General features: G+C 45.1%; 1 protein-coding gene across 7 annotated transcripts in view; it reads right to left on the minus strand.

Annotated features, from left to right (window-relative positions):
* The window catches only part of EXOC1 (exocyst complex component 1), a 409,496-nt gene that overhangs the window by 232,772 nt on the left and 155,346 nt on the right, over positions 1-21,378 (minus strand). For all 7 annotated transcript variants that reach the window (XM_078678171.1, XM_078678169.1, XM_078678170.1 and 4 more), the window contains 2 exons: positions 12,041-12,268; positions 333-465 (listed from right to left, as the gene is read on the minus strand). In XM_078678171.1, coding sequence (XP_078534297.1) covers positions 333-465; positions 12,041-12,268 — 361 coding nt within the window. The remainder of the gene's footprint in view (positions 1-332; positions 466-12,040; positions 12,269-21,378) is intronic.

Consider the following 21,378-nt stretch of genomic DNA (forward strand, 5'->3'; position numbering starts at 1 on the left):
CAGTAACTCAGCAACCAACTGATATATCTGCCACTGAAGTAGGTTAAGCTATACCCTGGTAAGTTGAAGAAAAATAGGCCTCTCTTGAACAGGTCATGATGGTACATAAGACTCTTAGGGGGGTGGACCCATGTCTATTTACAAAAACTAGCCCACAGAAGCTAAAATCCCCATGCTGAACTAGAAGTATGAGTTCAATGTACCATTCCTGACTTGCTAAAATATACTACAACTATGCAAATATGATACAATTTTTCCCTATAAATTATACAAATGCCATTATGCTTTACTGAGGCAATAATAGCAAAAAAGAAAACTGATAATCCATTTACCTGGCCGAAGAGCTACATTCATGCACTGTAAAAGTGCCTCAGCTGCGTTGGTGCAAGCTTCAATACCTCGAGATGAAGCAAGATCTCCTTCTTGAAGGGCCTTTATATGACCTTTGGATAAATCCATGTGGTTCTGCAAAATTAGAACATAGATAAACGCTGGTTAACTATGGAATTCTGATCAAAATGTACTCCTATTGGAAAGGAGATAATATTTCATCTTCAGCAGTCAGTGTGAGAGCTACATGAGGGGTAATGGAAAGAGTAAGCACTGCACAGCAGCTAAAATTGAGAATACAACATACATATATATCAATGTATTTTTTAAAGCATGGACTGTATGTGAGCATGCACAGGCTCCCATTTCTGGTTGTAAAAAATAGATAAGTAAATAATTGACTCCAGTGCATTGTCAAGTAAGCACATACATGCACATTTAGAGGTGGCCACTTTGGAATAGTTTATCCAGGATGGCTGCTTCTTGCTGTGCCTGCATCGGATGCAGTGCAACGTAAGAAGCAGTGTATAGAAGGCAGCAAGGTCCTCGTAATAAATAAAAAAAATTAAAAAAAGAGAAACAGTTTAAAAAGGCAAAATTAATGATTATGGAAAAGGATGACACATTAGCCTGTCAGTCCATTGCACTGAAGTGGGCAACTTTTCAAACTGATGTGCACATTCTACATAGACAAAATGCAGTTATTCAGCGAGGGAGGCCAAATGCTGAAGTGGGTTGATGCCCTGTTCAAATATCAGGAAGTAGTAAAACACTGTAACAGAATTACAGTTTTAATGAATTTGCAGGTTAAAAACCAATATGATTATAACATTAATAAAAAAATGTAGCTTAAAAACAGATAGGATGTGAATAGAAATAAACGGTTTAAAAACTGACTAGATGCCTGCTGATGAAGTCACCCTGTATGTCGAAGACGCGGCGATACACCTCGAAACACTTCTCCGTGAATTCATTAAATTTGGTGGGCTTTCCGGCATCTCCATTAATTGGGCCAAATCTACCATTTTCCCTTTGACACATGCCACTACTCCAGCTCCTTCGGAGTTCCCCCTTAAATGGGCGGATGAACCGGTTAAATATCTGGGGGTTTGGATTAGCAGAAATATGCAGGAAGTATGGGACATGAACTACGACTGCGCCGTAACCTGACTAGAGGAGAAAGTGCTAGCTTGGGATAAGCTCCCGCTCTCCCTGGCTGGAAAAATTACACTGGTTAAAATGGTAGTTCTCCCGAAATGTATTTATCTATTTGCGAACATCCCCATCCCCCTCACAAAAGCCTTTTTCAGACTGATCAGATCCCTTCTGGTGTCCCTAGTTTGGGCGGGCGGACAAGAGCGTGTTTCGTGGGACCTGCGAAGCTCCCACTGCAGCAGGGAGGACTGGGAGCTTCTGACATGCAGCTGTATGCATGGTGTGCTCAAGCTCAATTTTTACACTACTGGGTATATCCAACCCCATTTCAGCCTCATGTGGCTGTGGAAACAGACAATGCTGTGCCTGTCCCACTGCGATTAGTGCTACATCAGCCCTATAGACGCCCCCGCGAAGGTGTAGACACAGTCGAGACCTTGCGCTGAGCAAGGAACGAGCTGCGAAAAAGTGTTGGTGCCCCTATATTGAACGCTACCTCCATACCTCTGGCTCACGATCCCATGCTGCCCAACGTGGGCAACGGCATCAGTGAGGCTGTAGCACAAAACTACAATTGCACACTTTCGCGCATCTATTCCCAGGGGAGACATTCCGGCCGCCCCCGGTTCAGGAGGGGGGCGAAACTGTGACATTCTCCGACCTTTTTACATACTATAAACTCCGCGCCGCCAGCCGCTCCTTACATGACACGTTCCCAAATTCCCCCGGAAACATTAACTGCAATAGAAAACGTGCTTAAAGCAGCTTCCTCTAGGATATTGAACACAGGTATCTATACACATATGCAGACCTTGCACCTGTGACACATCCCCGGGCACTTCAGGCATGGAATGCAGATCTCACTTGTCCACTCATGGATGAACAATGGATCTATTGCTGTGGACAGGTCATGGCACTGTCCCCTAACTACAAAGTTCGGGTAATACACTTTACATTTTTGCATAGATTTTACAGGACGCCTTTAGGGTTGCGCCGCATGGGATTGCAAGACATTGACAGCTGCTGGAAATGTGGCACACCCACAGCCACTTTTCGGCACATAGCCTGGAGTTGTCCCCGACTGACATCCTATTGGCCCAGTGTCTTCACTGCTATCCATCAGATTATAGCCACTCCTGCTGATCCTTATCCCATACTGGGTATGCTGGGATATGTAATGGATACCCCAGTCAAGGTCCAGAAGTTGCACAAGAGCCCTACCTGGCCCACAGCAACTCCTGGACCTCGGTTTCAGAGACTCTCAAGATCGGACACGGAAGCCTGGCCACAAAAATCCCTAAGAAACTCAGCCCTCCCCAATAGGGCTCAGAGACGCTCAAATACTGATATCGAGCCTCTGACCTCAAGACCCACCAGGACAGAAGCAGCAATGTCTGACAATGAAGCAGCCGATTTAGCCTCCTCATATGACCCACCTCCCATTGACTCCCCAAAATCCAAGTGATCACGGGTTTTCGAAAAGACCTTCCTTGCACTAAACCCCCTCGACCGACCTTCCTCACCCCCCCTACCTAGGGCGCCCAAAGGAAAGATCCCCAGCAACAAAGAGATTTCCACGAACTGCTTGCTCATCAACTGCAGGTCGGCTTCTATGCATGCAAATTAACTAGCAGAAGCCATCCTCTCGCAGGACATCGACATTGCGTTCATCACGGAGGCCTTGCTCAACGAGCTCTCCTCACCATGCTTAGAAATGCTTGTGCCCCCACGTTTTTCCATTATTAACAAATACAGAAAAGACCAGCGAGAGGAAGGGATAGCGATCATCCATAAAGACAACATGGTCATCACGGAAATAGAATCATGCAATTACAACACATTTGAATGTCTCTGAACCAACATAAAGACCAAAGATTATGGAACTTCCTCTGCCACCTTCTCCGCATTGGGGGAACACTTATCTTACCTGATAGCTCATGGTGCACTCGGAGACGCCAACAATCTAATTCTTGGCGACCTTAACCTGCGGTAGAATGAAACTAACAACCCGCTAATTCAAACGCTAATCATTCTCCTCTGTGACAACAATTTAACCCAATACTGCACGGAGGAGATGCACTACAAAGGAGCCACCTTTGATGCCATCATCGCTCAACGAAACATAATCAACCACATACTCCCCGTGGACTGGTCAGACCACCACATGATCTTATTTCATATCAACCAACAAACTCTCTTTCAAACGCCTATGCAAGACCCCCCGAAATGTATCAGAAACTTCTCTCAGATTCCCATGGTAGTCTTTGAAGAACGGATAAGCTCGCTTCTTCCAGACACCAACGACCACCTCTCCACAAATGAACGCAAAGCTAGTGACCATGCATGACCAGCTAGCTCCCCTAAAGCTGAAAAAAGGTGAGACATTCCATCCAGATCATGGTTTAACTCCGACCTCAATTCTGAAAGGAGAAAACTAGGAGCCAAAGAAAGAAGATGGAGAAATAACCCTACCTCCATCCTCTGTGAACAACTCAAAACAGCCCGTAGGAAGTACAACAATCACATCAAAAACAAGAAATCCAGCTTTTTCCACTCGACGCTGGACAGTGCAAAAAATAGACCCAAGGAGCTCTATAGCATCATCAGGCAACAAACCTCCAAGCCCGTGACCTCCTCTATACAGGCGTCCAAAGAACTCTGCGCCAACTTCGCCAACTTCTTCAATGATAAGATCACTAAGATCAAACTCTCACTGGACGTCAACAATACGCACCCCACTAAGAGCATCACATCTGGGACGCTTAATTTCTCTCTATGTACCTCTTACAATTCCTGGCTAAGTTTCCGCTCCATTCAAGAATCTGAGATAGTCACGCTGATCTCCACCTCCAAACCCTCAGCTCATGTCCTAGACCCCATTCCTCCCCTACAGACCAAAAAACTGAAGTGCGCCCTAGCTCCGCTTTGGTGCACAATCATAAATCGCTCCTTGAAAAATGGAGTCTTTCCAGACTGCCTTAAAATGGGACAAGTCACACCCCTGCTGGAAAAACCCGGCCTCGACGTTACGGAGCTGAACAACTTTAGACCTGTGTCGAACCTCCCCCTTCTGTCCGAAATCCTAGAAAGATGCGTATTACAACAACTAACCCATCACCTGGACAACATCAACCTCCTGGACCCCCACCAGTCTGGCTTCAGAAAAGGCTGTAGCACAGAAACAGTGATCCTCAACATCATCGACGATATCCACAGAGCAGTAGACTCTGACCAATGCTGCCTCATTCTCCTTGACCTCTCGGCAGCATTTGATACGGTAAATCACAAACTCCTCCTCAGGGCTCTCCAAGAAAGAGCCGGTCTTGGCGAAGTGGTCCTCCAATGGTTCTCCTCCTTCCTACACAATCGCACGCAAAAAATAAATATCAAAAACTTCACTTCCAACCTCCACTAAGTCAACAAGGGCGACCCTCAAGGCTCGGTGCTATCACCCCAACTTTTTAACATCTACATGGAACCACTCTCCAAACTACTCAAAATAGCCAACATCCGCTCCCATCTCTACGCTGATGATACTCAGATATATTTGGAAACTACCTCACTCAAAGACTTTCAAAGACTCAATGACGTACTGAGAGATGTCCAACACTGGCTGCCATGTAACCACCTTAAACTAAACACTGACAAGACTGAGACACTCCTCATCTGGAATAAGGAAGATAACCCCCAAATTGCCAAATGGTTAAAGGCCGTCGATGCGCTCAACGGGAATCTCACTCTAGCAGACTCTGTCAAATCACTAGGCATCACTCTAGACCCGAAACTGAACATGACGATACACATCAAAAATTCGTCCAAGAGCGCTTTCCTTAACCTCAGACTACTAAACAAAATAAAACCCTTCATTCCGCCCAGTGATCTCAAACAGGCCACCCAAACTCTGGTACTATCAAGTCTGGACTATGGGAACGCAGTCCTCTCAGAAATTCCAAAATCACATCTGGCTCCCATCAAAACAACGCTGCATCGCTGCATACGGCAGCCAGAATGTTCACCGGTATCAAGAAATTCGACCACATTTCCCCTGCACTCAAGGAAGTAAAGTGGCTTGCAGTCGAAATGCGGATTAGCTTCAGAACAGCCTGCCTCACGCATAAAGCCCTACACACCGGCAAACACGAATATATGGCGAAAAAAATCAAAAAAGCCGGCCAGACCAGGAACCTCAGAAGCTCAAACTCCCTCCTACTCATTCAACCAAAAAACTAGAAAACAAAAAAACGCGGATCGATCCTTCGCCGGAAGCGCTCCTAAAATCTGGAACTCTATTCCCCCTCACATCAGAACCATTCCCTCCTTTGTTAAATTAAAAAACCAACTCAAAATCCTGTTCCTCAACCGCTCCCTAGGGAGTGGATAGGATCACTCGGAGCAGTTAGCTGACACCGCGCTCTGCTCCAACTCTAAGACTTCGAAGGACTCTGAAGACTAAGACTGTCCTGCACTGTAATGTGTCGCTCTTCTTTTTTGTGTTTTTCTGTTAATGTGTCGCTCTTCTATTTTGTGTTTGGCGATTCTGTGCTATGTATCTGCTGTAAAGCGCTCCAATACCCTAGGGTCAGGCCAGCGCTATAGAAAACTTCTTAAATAAATAAAATGCCATGATTCTACTGTGTGCTAAACGCCAAATCGCCATACACTGGGGGCGCAGAAAGATCCCTTCTCTAAATTAATGGATTAGGGATGTCACATATGGTCATTCACAGCTGTCCACTTTCTGGGAACTTATCCCCACCACATCCAGACCTAAGGATATTTGTAGCATTGGCCCGCGAGCGCAGTGTTGAAGGTGGAGTTGAACCAATGTGATTTGGAATGGGTGGCTTATACGGAATTGCTATCCTAGCACGTGGATGCTGGTGCGATGGAGTTGGATGACAAAGATGTGGTCACTTCTATATATCGAGCTTCACAAGGTTTGCGTAGCCTGGACTAGGTAGATAAAGACTCCCATGTAATGCAATTGTCTGATCTTTGGTTAATGGATATGATCACCTGTACTCAGACTAATCTTACTTTTCTTCCATATAGAACTGTGAACAGAGCACCCAAACAGCATATTTGTTATTGTCATGCTACGTGTAATATGATCATTCAGGTAATGTGTCTGTACTGGCTTGTTTGTTTTTTTCTTTCCCTTTGCAATGTTTGTTGCATTGTACTGAAATGCCAATTAAAAACAATTATTTAAAAAAAAAAACACTGACTAGATACGTGTGAACCCACAACATTATATTTATTCAACAAGATCCTGCTGTGAGCAGGTGTACCTGTACTACTGGCTTACTTGCGAATTACAGGAGTAAGTCAGGAGTACACCTGGCTTACTCTTGGAAATTACTAATAAGAAAATGAGTTACTTACCTGTAACTGCAGTTCACCAGTATAGGTATCTTTCATAGATTCACATGCTTGAATCACTCCCAGTCATCAAAGTGTGAGTGCCATGGTACCAAAGTAAAGCAGTATGTATCACCAACATAGGTTATAAGGCCAATGAAAACTCAGTTTAATAGCCTATGTTCTTTTTTAAAAAGGATCAAACGTACTATAACCAATTACGTGACAGCACCCTCTAGATAACTCCCAACAGAGGCCGAGTCTCTCATATTTTCAAGAACAAGTGGGAACAACTAATCCCGAGCTATAAGGGGAGCCTCTCAGGGGTGGAGAGTGGGTCACATGTGAATCTATGAAAGATGCCAATACTGGAGAACTGAGTTACAGGTAAGTAACTCAAATCAATTCAAAATCAGCTTTATTCGATTTCATGTTTTGATAATCATGAAAGCATACATAATTAATTACATTTGTCAAAATTTCTAGTATCATAGATAAAATCCAAGATTAAAAACAGAGGTTAAAAACAAAATATTTACTAAATGAAACACACAATAGTGTCAAAAATATGTAGAGTAAAAAAGATAAGACACAATATATACTGACACAACTAATCATATTCATACATTAGTTTCTCATACAAAGTGAGGGTTTTCCTTTCTGTTTTAGTACCCCTAATAAAGAGCAAAACAGCATGGCAAAAAAAGTCAGTCTCAAGGCTACATAAAAACATATAGGCTTCCTGATGCATTATAAAATTCTTTGATAGTAAAACTGGACGTAAAAAACATTTCCTAATTACACTATAGAATCCGCGAAATAATATAAAGTGCACTGAAGATTGTACTGACACTCTATCACACTGGCATCTGGGGAGTATATTAGACCACGCATGTCTTTTTGAAATAGCTACAAGACGATGTGCGATACCAAATCGGAGCCTGGTAAGGTAAAATCTTTCTGAACACCTGTTACTATCACAAGATAGCCCTGCAGCCACAATTGTAAGGGCCCTTCCAAGTATTTAGTTACAGAGACTTTCTTTAATTTCTCTATCGACTGCTCACTTTTGGGTAAAGATGACTTTTAGTTCTTTCTTACCAAACTGTAATATATTCGCTGGGTTCTCATTCTGAAGATCCTCATCAATTTCCTTAATTAACTGTAGGAAGCTGGCTCTGTATATACACTCCCAAAGTATGGTATAGTGTACAGAGTCCAGTGGATCACCTCCAAAGGCTTAACCCCTTCCATGCGTCGGATGGCCCCGGCCGTCCGACGTCACGGTGGGCGTGTGCGGAGGATGTCCGGGGGCCGTCCGATCTGTGCTCACCTCAGATTCGCCCGTACCGCGGCGGAATGTCTGCCGCGGCGAAGCGGTTAAAGAGGGCAAAGTACATAATATCTTACTACCTATTTGTGGTAGCTTGGGCGAGCAGTAAAGCTTTATCAGAGGGTAGTGTGAAACATTTATTGTAGACAATCAGGCAAGAAATGATGTCACACACTCAAAGACTGAACTCAGACCACTTGTTAGTATTAAAGATATTTCTTTAGCTGTATTTTATTTTTAGAACCAAGCAGGTAAATAGAGTTGTACATTTAAAAAAAGATTGTTCATAAGCAAGCTGGATAAATAATGACTTTTCCTACAGGATTGTAAAATGTGCAAATACTCTTGTAATTACTTTTGGATTACTTTTGGATTACTTTACTGATTACTTTTTTTACTCGGTGTGATATGCCTAGATATCACACTGAGACATTTCCTGGATAAAAGGGGAGTAAAACAGCTTTTCTAAAAACACAGTTTCTTAGGTTTCCATACAAACACCCTCAACACTTAGAAGGTTTTCAGAGGAAAACAGTCAATGCAATCCTATGGAGAAAGATGGGGTTATCATTTTGCAGGTAAGTAAATGGTGCTGAGGGTTGAGTTTCAAGGGTTCCCCAGGGTCAAGGATGCACTCAAAAAGCACCCTCAGCGGCACTAGGAAGACCGGGTGCTGAGGCCAAATGTTATCCTTTAGGGTTAGAGGGCAGTCAGTTGGTGTCTGCTTATGAACAGGCTACAAGGTTGTGGGAGCAAAGGTCCTGGGGTTAAGCCCAGGGCAAAGGGGGATCCAAGTTATCACACCCAGAGCGGCACAGAGGCGGCTGGGTGCGGGATCAACATTGGGACCCCTGTTGGTTTCAATGGGGAAGCTCTGGTCAGAACAAACACTGCAGACTCCGCCAAGAAGGTTTGCTGGAGGCGACCACCGGTTGGAGAGGTAAGTTGGGGTGTAGGGGGTTGCCGGGACACCGTCGGTTGGGCCACCCAAGGCGCTGGAGAATCGGGCGCAGGGGTGTGTTTTAGCGTTGGGTTTTCCTTACTGGCTCTGGTCGCAGTCGGGTGGAGCCTCCAGATGGGGAATGAAGGCATCGTCTGGAGGCTCGAGGTAGGTCAGGCAGTAGTGCTACATGAACGTGTGGGTGCTCTTACACGTTGCAGCACAACATATCTTCTCCAGCTGGATGCCTGCAAACAGAGCAGCTGAGGTGGACACTGCCCTTGTTGAGTGCACCTTTGCTGTGAGTGGTTTGCCAGGCAAGGTGTGGCAAAACTGAATGGTAGCAGAAATCCATCTTGCGATGGTTGCTTTGTGACTGCAGTAGATTGACGAGAGTTTCCATAGGAAACCAACAGCTGATCAGTTTTACGGAGTTGTTTAGTACGATGCAGATAGAATTTATGACATCGCTTAATGGCCAAGGTGTGGCGAGACCTTTCAGGTGGAGATGGCGATTTTTGGAAAAAGGTATGAAGTATGATAGGTTAATTGAGATGAAATTGCGATAGAACCTTGGGGATGAATTCTGGGTTTGTTCAAACAGGCACACAATCAGTAGTGAAACGCAAGAACGGTTCCAGCGTCGTGAAAGCCAGAATCTTGCTGACCCTTCTAGTTGAAGTGAGAGCCAACAGTAAAGCGAATTTCAATGTGAGAAATGTCTGGTCTGCTTTGTGAATGAGTTCCAATGGATGCTTCATAAGTTGAGAGAGAACCACATTGAGATGCCATTCTGGCTGGAGGAGCTCCTACTGGAGGAAAAACTCTGAACAGCCCCGTCACAAATTGTTTGACTATTCTTGTGTAACAGAGAGAGAATGTGCAGAACCTCTGTCCATTGAAATTGCTGTAAGGTGAACCTTTACAGACGTATGTACCAATCCTGATCTAGCTAGCAACATGTGGTATGACAAAATCTGCTCAGGTGACACTTCCAATGGATGAAGGCTAGATTGTTGACACCACAAACAGAATTGCTTCCATTTTAGCTGGTGCGTCTTGTTTGTAGCTACAGCTCTTGCTTTGGATAGAATCTCTCTACAGTCAATTCTTGGAACTCGTCAAATTCGGGAGCCATGCATGCAATTTATAGAGAGGCTGGTTGCAGGTGTAGTATCTGGTCCTTTTTCCTCGTTAACAGTGTTTTGAGTTGTCTGTAGGCGAATGGGATTGGACTCAGACAGCAGGTGGAGCTCCGTAAACCAATGCTGTCTGGGTCATTTGGGAGGCAACAGTGCTATATTTTAATTTTGTTGAGAATCCTCTGTAGGAGCGGGAAGTGGGAAAAGTATATGCATAAATCTCAGACCATCTCATCAAAAGGGTATTCCCCCAAGCGACTGGCGTAGAACTCACATTTGGCCCCACAGCGAGAATATTTTGTCCAGCTTCGACTGATCCCAGTTCTCACGCCTGGAAACTGTCTTTGGCTGTGCTGAGTGTGTCCGTAAGGTGTTGTTTACTCCGGACACCTGCTCAGCTTTCAGAGATATGGACTGTGAGCCAGCCCCAAAGCTCTTGGGCTTCCTGAGATAGTACCAGCGATCTTGTACCCCCTTGCTTGTAGTCCGTATGTACCAGCATTGAAACCTCTGCTATTCATGGAAGAAAAACTTGCAGGGTGAGAGATATCGCTTTCAGTTCCAAGCGGTTGATATGCCTTCCCCTGGATTTGCAGGTCCTGCAAGTGGCCGCCCCAGCCCTTTAGAGAGGCATCGGTGTTGATGACGAAGTCGGTCACTAAAGTCAAGAATGTGAGGTCTTTTGAAAGATTATATATTTGAGAACACTGTGCTAATATTTCCAACATTTTTGGGAGGATGTTTATCAAGTCTTTGAATGACCCTTCCAATTGGAACCTTTGCACTTGCAACTCCTCTTGAAATTGCCTCATTTTCAGCAGTGCCAGTGGGGTCTGGTTGATTGCAGAAGAGATCATGGACAGTAGGGACTTGTAAAGCCGCACAGTAATGGATTTTCTTTTGGAAATCTTTAGAGCTAAGTCTGCTAACCTTCGCTGTCTGTCATGAGAGGGGAAGGCTTGTTTTGTTTTGTTTTGTATCCAGGTTTGTTCCTAGAAACATTATTGTTTGACTTGGAACAGTTGAGGATTTTGGATAATTCACAGTAAGGCCAAGTCTGTAAAACAATGAGAGGCAAACTTTGGAAGCGTGCTGTGGGTTTGATGCTTTGAGCAGCCAGTCGTCTAGGTAGGGGGAATACCTGATCACCTTGCTTTCTGAGGGTGGCTGCTACTGGGGTGAGACATTTGGTGAATATGCGAGGAGCGGACACTAGGTCAAATCAGAGGCCTCGGAACTAACTGGTAATGTGTACCAGCTACAGGGAAACAGAGATATTTGTGGTGTTTAGGATCTATGGGAATGTGGAAATTCGCATCTTGTAGGTCCAGAGAGGTCATGTAGTCTCTGCTGTTCAGCAGATACAGGATGTCGGAGAGAGTAATCACGCAGAAGGATTGTTTGCGTAAAATTTGTTTAGTTTTCCAAAGTTTAGGACGGATCCTCCTTCCCCTGTTTTCTTTCCTAGAAGGATAAACAGGAGTAGGAACCCATGCCTTTCTGGGGAAAAAGGCACCTTTTCCATTGTACCCTTGGCCAGCATTATGAGGGCTTCTTTCCTCAGTAAGCGAAGATGAGGGGGGTGCGCTCCCCTTGGAGGATTGTCTGTACAAACTCCAGGGTTTGTCCATAGTTGCAAACACAAGGAGATGATGGACGGAGAGCTGAAAACCTTCGGACACTCAGCCGCAGTCACATATCTGTAGGTAAAACATAATTTTCTAAAATCATTGGTGCTTCCTAATGCAATTACGTCATCACACTTCAATGCACACTTACCACAAGGAATTCTATCTCAGACAGCAATTTTACATTGTTCGCACTGCTTAGCTGGATGAGGTGGTTGCTCTCAGAGATGTGGTCCATTTGCTCTTTCACACTCTGTAACATCTCCTCATAACTACTCAGCTTCCCTTCAATTTGGTCTACCTCCTTCAAGGCCTCATCCAGCAGCTGCATGAGGATGTTCACTTGCTTCTCAGAAGCCATAATTGACTGGATATTTGCCTGCAAGTAAAAACCTAAGTGTTAAAAAAAGAAGATCCTATTTAATTAATCAAATCATATAATTTATATATTGGATCTAAAGTCATACTAGCAACCGTCCACCCCCCCCCAAACCCCGACCCCCGGTAGCATCTTAAAAAAACAGTCCGTCTTCAACACCTTCCTAAATAGGTACAGTTTCTGGCATGGTCTCAGATTGTCAGAGGGCTGGCTTACAAAGAGAACTGAACTAATTGGCAAAGGTCGTTCCATGATCTTTTGTCTTTGGCATTTTATATTGCTTTCAGTATACTGAACTCATAGATCTTAATGCCTTTTCGGATTACCAGCCTAAAGCTGTTTTTTCAGGTACTCTGGTGGCAAGCTGTATGGTTATTTATGTACTGAGTTTACGGTTTTACAATTTATTCTAACATGCATAGTAAACAATGTATTCCTCATAATATAAATGTTTTGTGATTTTGTTTCAGATTTGTAACTACCACCACTGCAGCGCACTAATGGCCCTGAACACTAGCTTTTGACGGGCTAATTGCCTCTTCAAGAAAGGATGCACCAAACGTTGTCCATGCAGCCGACCACCCAATTTATTGGCTATATTAAGTAATAAATACACAGGTGCTCAACTTTATTGGTTTGGTCCATTCCTTGATGCTCATTCTGTCATGCAAGATGCTGTATGCAGAAAATTATAAAAAATTGTTCTCAAACAAAAAATCATTGGCTATTGGCGCTTTGGGGTGTAGGGCACAGCAATAATCAAGTGTAGCTCCTAGTAGTGTACAACATTTTTCTTACAAAAGGGAATTTATTTGCCATAAGTTTCATATTGTAAATGGTTAGCTCAATGATTGTATTTACTTGCTTGACCATATAAAGTTACTGGTCAAATATGATTCTTAAGACCTTTACTGTGTTCTTTGGTGGTGTTTCTGTGCAATCAACTTTGAAACCTGGCTGCTTGGCTTGCCTCTTCTTGCAGTGTAAGTAGGAAGTTATGCAGTGGATGCACATGCATTTCAACAAGTGTTGGCTGTAGAGATGAGCCCTACAACACCCTATATAAACCAGTCCTGATGATGACATACTTTTGCCTATACAGACCTTTGCCTGTGTCATTCAGGAGGGGGATGAGCAATCTTTGAGCTGCCTCTAGTACCCACACAATATCACTAATTCTTTTTGGGTGTGGGGTTATTCCATTCCAGGGAGAACAGCACTGGGGCATGATCAGAGATGAGACTGGGATATATTGTTGCTTCTCTAATGTCCCTGATAAGGCCTTAACTAAGGAACACATAATCTAGCCTGGAGTAGATACAGTGGATGTGGGAGTAAAAGTAGTAATCCCTATCCTCTGGTTGACTCTCCCTCAGGCGTCGAAGTCTAATTTTTCGCATTTCCTGTTTCAGGTTCTTCAGAAAGCTACCTGTTGGTGATCTTTGGGGGTGTGTACTGTCAGTTCCAGAGTGCCATGTGAGGTTAAAGTCCCCCATCAGAATTGTGTCTCCCTCTGCAATTCCTCCCAAAAGAGTCCGCATATTAGTTATGAATGCTGCCTGATTAGTGTTGGGTGGGTAGGCTGTGGCTATCGTGCATAGTTTCCCCCTAATTTGACTCTTCTCCAACACAATCCTCCCCTCTTTGTCTGTTTTAGAACCTTCAGGTTGGAATTTTAAAGAGGAGTGATACAGGAGGGCCACCCCGTTATATTTTATAGAGGCAGAGGATTTATATATCAGGGGATATGTCTTGTATTTCAGCCTATGCTCTTTAGATTGTTTGAGGTGGGTCTCCAGTAGTGCTACAATATCATAGTGCTGATCTAGCAAGTATTTCCAAATCTTATACTGCTTGTTTGGGGCACTCATACCTCTAACATTCCACGTGAGAGCACTGATCAGCATGGTAATAGGAATTCATCCTTATCTTGCCCCTGAATGCTCCCCTCTCTTGGTCTGTCCCTCACCATCTCCCTCCTCCCTCCCGCAAGTCCACCAAAGCATGCGAGTTCAGTTCTTCACCTTCCATAATGTGCCCCATACCTCCTTTTGTCACCCGAGTTCCTGTAAAAAAGAAAAAAAGCATAAACCCTGTAAAAAACAGTTGGGACAACAGATCCCTTGTTCGGATTACTTGAATAGTATGTGTAGCGCATTGGAGGCGATTTGGACCACTGTTATTATTTTATTATATGCTGTTCAGATTTCAGCAACTAGCTGACACCGTCATCATATGCCATTTTATAGTGATCAGTTTTATGTGCAGTCCTGTTTTGTGATTGCAAATGGATAGGCTGTGGGTGGTTGATTCGTTTCGATGGGGCAGCTTTTTCTATGTGATCTGGGGGGCCGCCAGACCAGCCATGGGCTTCCTCTCACAGTCCCAGTGGCAGATGTCCCCGGGCCATCAGTCACATAAGGAGTGTCATCATCCTCAAGTGTCGGAAGCCCCAGAAGTGTGAGGGCCTTTTTCACCTCAGTGATGTGGTATGCTTTGTACCGGAATTTGAATCCCATGCCTAATGAATATGTCCATCGATATCTAATGTTCTCCTGTCTGAGTTTGTCCGTGACTGGCCTGAACTGTTGGTGGTGCGCCAGGGTCGCTGGTGCTATGTCTTGATATAGTTCACATGTGAAAATCTGGAACTTAACCACAGCTAGCTTTCTGGCGGCTTGTAGAATCGCTTCTTTAGTCTTGAAGGAATGTAGTTTGGCTAGGACATTTCTTGGATGCCGTTTGTCATCCTGAATGGGTTTCCCCACCCTATGTACTCTCTCAAGTTTGAGTTTCATATTCGTTGTGCCCAGGATTTCATAGAAGAGTCCTATCACAAAGACCTTCAGGTCGGGGCCTTCTGTCCTTTCATCCAGGTTCCGGATTCTAAGGTTTTCTCATTGGAATCTGTTCTCTAGATCTTCGTTTTTCTGAAGAACTGTGTGTAGTTGTGTTTGTAGTTCTTGAGTGGTTACGATGATCTGATCTGTTCGTGGTTCAAGCTCTGATGTCTTGGCCTCCATGTCCACCACCCTGGCCCCTCCACGTCTTGCTGTAGTGAGATCCGTGTGCCACTGAGTTCAGCCTTCAATGCCACAAGGGAGGTGGACATGTCCGCCTTAAGTCCTTCCCTTAATTCTTGCTTGAATGCGCAAAGAGAGGCAAGGAGATCTTTCTTGGTAAGCGTGGTCTCTTCCCCCGCAACCACCTGGTTTTCTTTAGCTGTTGTGGGAGTGAAATAGCTGGAGAGTCTATTATTCTGTTGCTTTTTGGGCGGCATAAAGGAAATCCCCCCACTGCACTTGTGTGTGCAGAGATAGTGCCCAGAAATTGCCAGAGACGCTAGTTCTGCACAGAGGTAGACCTCTAGGTTAGGAAAGTAGGGTAGGTGGTGTCCATGAATGATAGCGAGACTCCCGGCACGGCCTCCAGGGTGGATCTCAGTGTGTTAGTTTCAGGGCCCCCACAGTTATTTACATGTCGCTATTACCAACTTAGGTTGCTGTCCCTGCTTTCCGCCAGGCACTCCAGGAGGTTCCATCCATGAGTTGATTTTATCCCCTTATTTATTTATTTAAAGAGTTTTATATAGCGCTGGCTAGACCCGGAGGTATCAGAGCGCTTTACATGAGAATCAACAATGTAACAGAAAAAGTTCAACAATTACACAATAAATCCCAGAAAAATAGGCAATACAATTAGGAGAGGAGAGAGAAAAGTAGTGGAGGGGGGAGGTGAGGTGAGAACGTGAGGATAAGGGAAGAGACAACCGTAGAGACGAGAGGAAGTCTGTCTAAAGACCGTCTGGGTAGGTGACGACCAAGGAGGGAATCCACGGTCCATCTCCCCTATAGCTAAACCAGGTAGCTCCATCGGGCATCAGACAAAGTAGTTCAGTCTCAAGTGTTGAGGGAAGAGGATCGCAGAAAAACAGGATGGGAGGGAGATACGGCAGAAAGACGAAGGAAACTCTGTCCAGAGACCAGCTGGGTAGGTGACGGTCGAGGGGGAAATCCCAAAACCCATCTCCTCTATAGCTATCATGTAGCTCCACCGGGCTTTGGCCAAATAGCTAGGTCTCAATGAGAAACATTAAATAACATGGAGGGCAAAATAAATGGAGCGTAGAGGGGAGGAAACAGGGAAGGTGAGAAAGGGAGGATATGGGAAGAGACAACAAGGAGAGACGAAATGAAATCTGTCTGAAGGCCGACTGGGAAGGTGACGACCAAGGAGGGAATCCATGGCCCATCTCCCCTATAGCTAAACCAGGTAGCTCCATCGGGCATACATGGCACCAAAGGGAAAAGTGGATTTTGTTACAGGACAAGTAGATTTATGAAGCCACCTGCCCCATGGGCAAATAGATATTTTAATAAATTCCACACCCCTGCAGTACATCTGCAATGGTCCCCTAGCGCTGGGAGCGAAAATGGCAGTTCCGACTCCATGTTAAAACAAGCAGTGTTGTAAGGGTGCTGTAGTAGGTGTCCCTTGGGACAGCGCTCAGTGAATAATTGGGGGTCTCTATAGTATGCTGCTCAGCCAGGATGTGTGTGTGTTAGAATGTTAGAAGTTAGAATATTGGAATGGTTTGAGTAAGTTGGTCTATGGGCTGAGCAGCATACAGGCTGCTCCTGGTGGGGCTCGCTCTTTATGTACTTTCTTACTTGTAACTTCAACCATCAATAAATATAAATGAAGTAACCAACAACGAAGGGACATCCATTTATTTGTTCATTACACTCTCATTCCCTGGGGTGCCCTGCGTGTCAGGCCTTTAGATTACCTATGGGAGATCCTTGCCACAGTGTCGTTGTAGCTCAGGCGACATCTCGATGAGCCTACCCAACTTGGTCAGACATCCTCCATGACCTCTCCCAGGTCTCTGTTCTTCTACCGTGGGGAGTGATCCTCTCTCTCCCTAGGCCGGTAGGGACCCCTGCAGTAGCTCAGTGCAGGACTGTTTCGGCCCATGTCGGGAGGCCGCCATCTTGGAGTCAGGCATGACGCATGATTCCAGCTGCGCCAGCCCTCTGTGCCGGTAATGTTACCTATGTCCTTCCCATCTGCACTTCAAGATCATGCACAGGGTCGGTGACTTCCCAGGATTAGGGGGTCTTGTGCTCCGCTTTCAGGAACGCTCCTTTGGGAGGTCTGCTGCCTGTCGGTGAGGCCAGTGCTGCCCGCACACCTCGCGCCCCACTCACCGTTGCTTTTGTGAAGTCTGTGGCAGCTATGTTGGCCTCAGTGAGCATAGTCAGCGGCCGACCACCACCTCTGGTGGTACTCTGCCCCCACGCTGCTAAATGTCCCAGCGTATGTTGAGGCTGTCACCGGAGACTCCTTCCACCAGGCCCATCGCCCTCCATTACTATCGGGCCACATTTTAGCCATCAAGGGTTCTGAGTGTATACCTACCAGGATTGCAAGGTGAGAAAGATGTTTTGGTAGTGGGTATCACCGTGGGTGTTCGTTTTCCTTCGGCATTCGATCGGTGGTGGTGGTAGCAGAGCCATAGTGGATCATGTCCACATGGCCATCTTGGCTGGCCACGCCCCCTCTGACTTTTTTGTTTTAAATGCTTTTCCCTTACCGGTAACACCATTGTACCCAAGTTGCAAGCAATTGAGACTTTATTTGTATTCAAGAGGTTGTATTATTTCCCATGTCTCAAGTACTTCTTTTGCTCCTCTGATTTGTGTTAATTATTTTTGCAATCACATATATTCTAGACTTTTATTTGATGTGATGTTGCTGTAAAATACCAATAAAAACTATGCACCCAAAAAAATAATTAAGAAGCGCGTCAGCAAAAACAGCCTGGAAGAATGCTAGCATGGCCTGGTTCAAGTCACATTTGTGACGAATACTGCTATGAAGCCTGTTAGGGACTGTATCCTCAGTTCAATTGGATTGTCTTGTTCTTATTGGGATTTTTTTTACGTTTTTGTACGTTTTATTACGTTATTTCAGCTCGTCTCCCATGCCATTTCTGAGCAATCTGAGAAATACCTTCAAATACCCAGTTTATTTCTCTTCATCGTACTTTGGGTAATATATGAATTTTCAGATATGGCGTTACCTCTCTTCTTCTCTTATTTTTAACCTATTAATGGTTGGGTCAACATATATATTCCTTATATCTTAGGTCACTGGACAAACCCGTATGTGGACATTTAAAGCCCTGTGTGTGATTGAATATGGCCCCATGAAACGGATTTTGGAATTTTAGGTAGTACATGCACATGTCCTACATTTGGTGTTGGTGATGGTTTTTGCAACATTGTCCATATGGATAGAGAATATTGAACATTCTTGTATGGCTTCTCTAGTAGACTTGTTTCCAATATAATGTAACATATCAGTATTATTTTGAACTCTGGATAAATGACCTTGTCACTTAGTATAAGACATGTTCTATTAGTATGTTTGTACACAGGCACACATGAGTGAGCTCACTATTGTCTTGTCTAACCCAGGTCAAACAAATTAAATGTTTTTGTGAGCATTGTTATATGCATATTTTGATATACCAGTGTTGTAAATTTTAATGTTATTATATTTATAGGTCCCCTGATATTTGTAGTATCTGTAGTGGTCCTGAGGAAGGTGGTGTTCAACACACATATCCCACCAAAACGCGCGTCGACCCAGTGCCGAGTCTCGATTTTTCTCTTCTTGTCCGAGACCCGAATTGTTTATAGGAGAGACAACTCTTTCCTGTCCTTTAACCTTTATCATTGACAGATAATATATGTTGGTAGTTGTATGGGAGTGAATGTTTTTGTATGAATGGTATGGTTTTCTTTATATGCAATGAGGAGGACCTTTAATAGTGTAAATATGTATTTACTTATTTTTTAGTACTTCTTTACAATAATCATGGTTATAAAAGAAATGTACCAAGGAATATATGTACTCATGATGCAATTTGCTATGTAAAAAATGAATCCATAAAATGAAATAAGGATTTTTTATAAACCAAAACAAAGATGGAAAATTAAAAAACTTTAGATAATTATTTTTTTGTCACTGGTATATCTTTAAAATAAGAGTTGTTGGTCAATGAGGGAAATTTTGTGATATTCACAGTAGATCCACACATTCTCCCACACGAAGGCGGCAATGGAGAAAGAAGTGGTGACAACGCTAAAGTATACAAAAAAGTGATGGATGGAATGCTTGAATTAATCTCAGTAACTGGTAATCACTCGAGGTTGCATCCGAGTCCATTGTTATTTTTCAATCAATCAGGTGTTTGTTAAGCACGATTACTCACCCGCAAGGGTCTCAAGGCGCTGGGGGGGAGAGTGAGGGGGTGGCGCAGGTTCCAGTCCATCAAGGAGGGGGTCTGTCAAAGAGCCAGGTTTTGAGGTTTCTTGCGAAGATGGGGAGCGATGTTGTCGGTCTAAGGTGGAGCGGAAGGTCGTTCCACGCTCTGGCCACGAGGAAGGAGAAGGAGTGGCCTCCCGATCTGGTCTTTCTGGCACAGGGGACCACGGCGTAGGAGAGCTGGGCTGATCGTTGGGTCCTTTAAGGTGCGTGGAATTTGAGTCAGCTGTTCAGGTATGCTAGTCTGGTGTCGTGGAGGGCCTTGTGAGCGTGGGTTAGCATCTTGAAGGGGACTCTAGCTTCAATGGGGAGCCAGTGGAGTGTGCTCAGGTGCTGGGAGATGTGGGAGTATCTTGGCAGGTTGAGGACCAATCTTGCAGCAGCGATTTGGATGTTCTGTAGCTGGCCGGTAAGGTTTTTGTTTACTCAGGTGTAGAGTGCGTTGCCGTAGTCGAGTCTGCTGGTGACCAGGGCGTGAGTGACGGTCTTTCTGTGTTCGAGGGGAATCCATTTGAAGGTCTTATGTAGGAGGCGGAGGGTGTAGAAGCAGGAAGACGAGACAGAGTTTATCTGGCTGTACATTTTGAGCTCTGAGGCCCGGATGATTCCCAGGTTGCGTGCGTGGTCCGAGGGGGTGGATGGGCTTCCGAGGGTGGGGGCCCACCAGGTGTCGTTCCAGACGTCGTGGTTTGGGCCCATGATGAGTACTTTCGTTTTGTTGGTGTTTAGTTGTAGACAGCTGTTTTTCATCCATTTGGCGACGGCTTCCATGCCTTCTCGAAAGTTGTGTCTGGCGGTATTGGGTTCGTTGGATAGGGAGAGGATGAGTTGGGTGTCATCTGCGTATGACACAATGTTGAGGCCGTAGGTTCGGACGATGGGTGCGAGCGGAGCCATGTAGACGTTGAAGAGTGTAGGGCTGAGAAAGGACCCCTGGGGTACTCCGCAGGTGGTAGGTGTAGGGTGTGAGAGGAAAGGGGGGAGTCTGACCAGCTGCTTTCAGAGCCAGAGAGGAAGGAGCGGATCCAGTCAAGAGCCTTGTCTTGGATCCCTGAGTCGTGGAGTCTGCGTATTAGGATGCAGTGAAAGACTGTGTTGAATGCCGCAGTGAGGTCGAGGAGGATGAGGGCTGTTTCTCCTTTGTCCAGTAGGGTGCGGATGTCTTCTGTTGCGGCGAGTAGGGCGGTTTCCGTACTGTGTTTTTTTCTGAAGCCTGATTGGGAGGAGTCGAGGATGTTGTGCTCTTCGATGAATGTGGCAAGTTGGCTGTTGATGGCTTTCTTAATGACTTTCGCTGAGAACGGGAGCAGGGAGATGGGTTTGTAGTTTTTGAGGTTGGTGGCTCCGCCGAGGGTTTCTTCAAGAGGGGGTTGATCTCAGCATGTTTACTGTCATCGGGGAACGAGGTGGTTGCCAGGGAGCGGTTGATGGTGTGGCAGAGCATGGGTACGATGGTGTTGATCGCTCTGTTGAAAATGGGGTGGGGCAGGGGTCCGTGGGGGCCCCTGAGTGGATTGACTTCATCGTCTTCCTCTTGGTTACAGGGTGTCGGGATGGTTAGTGAGGGTTCAGTGTGTTGTTTGTTTTCGTCGAAGTTCTCGTAGATGCTCCTGATTTTGTGGTGGAAAAAGGTGCAGAGTTTGTCGCAGAGGTCCTGCGAGGGAGGGATGTCGGTGGACTCGTTGGTGGGTTGGGCAAACTCCTTGATGATGTTGAAGAGTTCTTTGCTGTTGTGTGCATGGGTGGAGATGCTGTCTTCAATCAATCAATTTCTC

Source organism: Lissotriton helveticus, chromosome 2_2 (genome assembly GCF_964261635.1).
Source record: "Lissotriton helveticus chromosome 2_2, aLisHel1.1, whole genome shotgun sequence".
Lineage (NCBI taxonomy): Eukaryota > Metazoa > Chordata > Amphibia > Caudata > Salamandridae > Lissotriton > Lissotriton helveticus.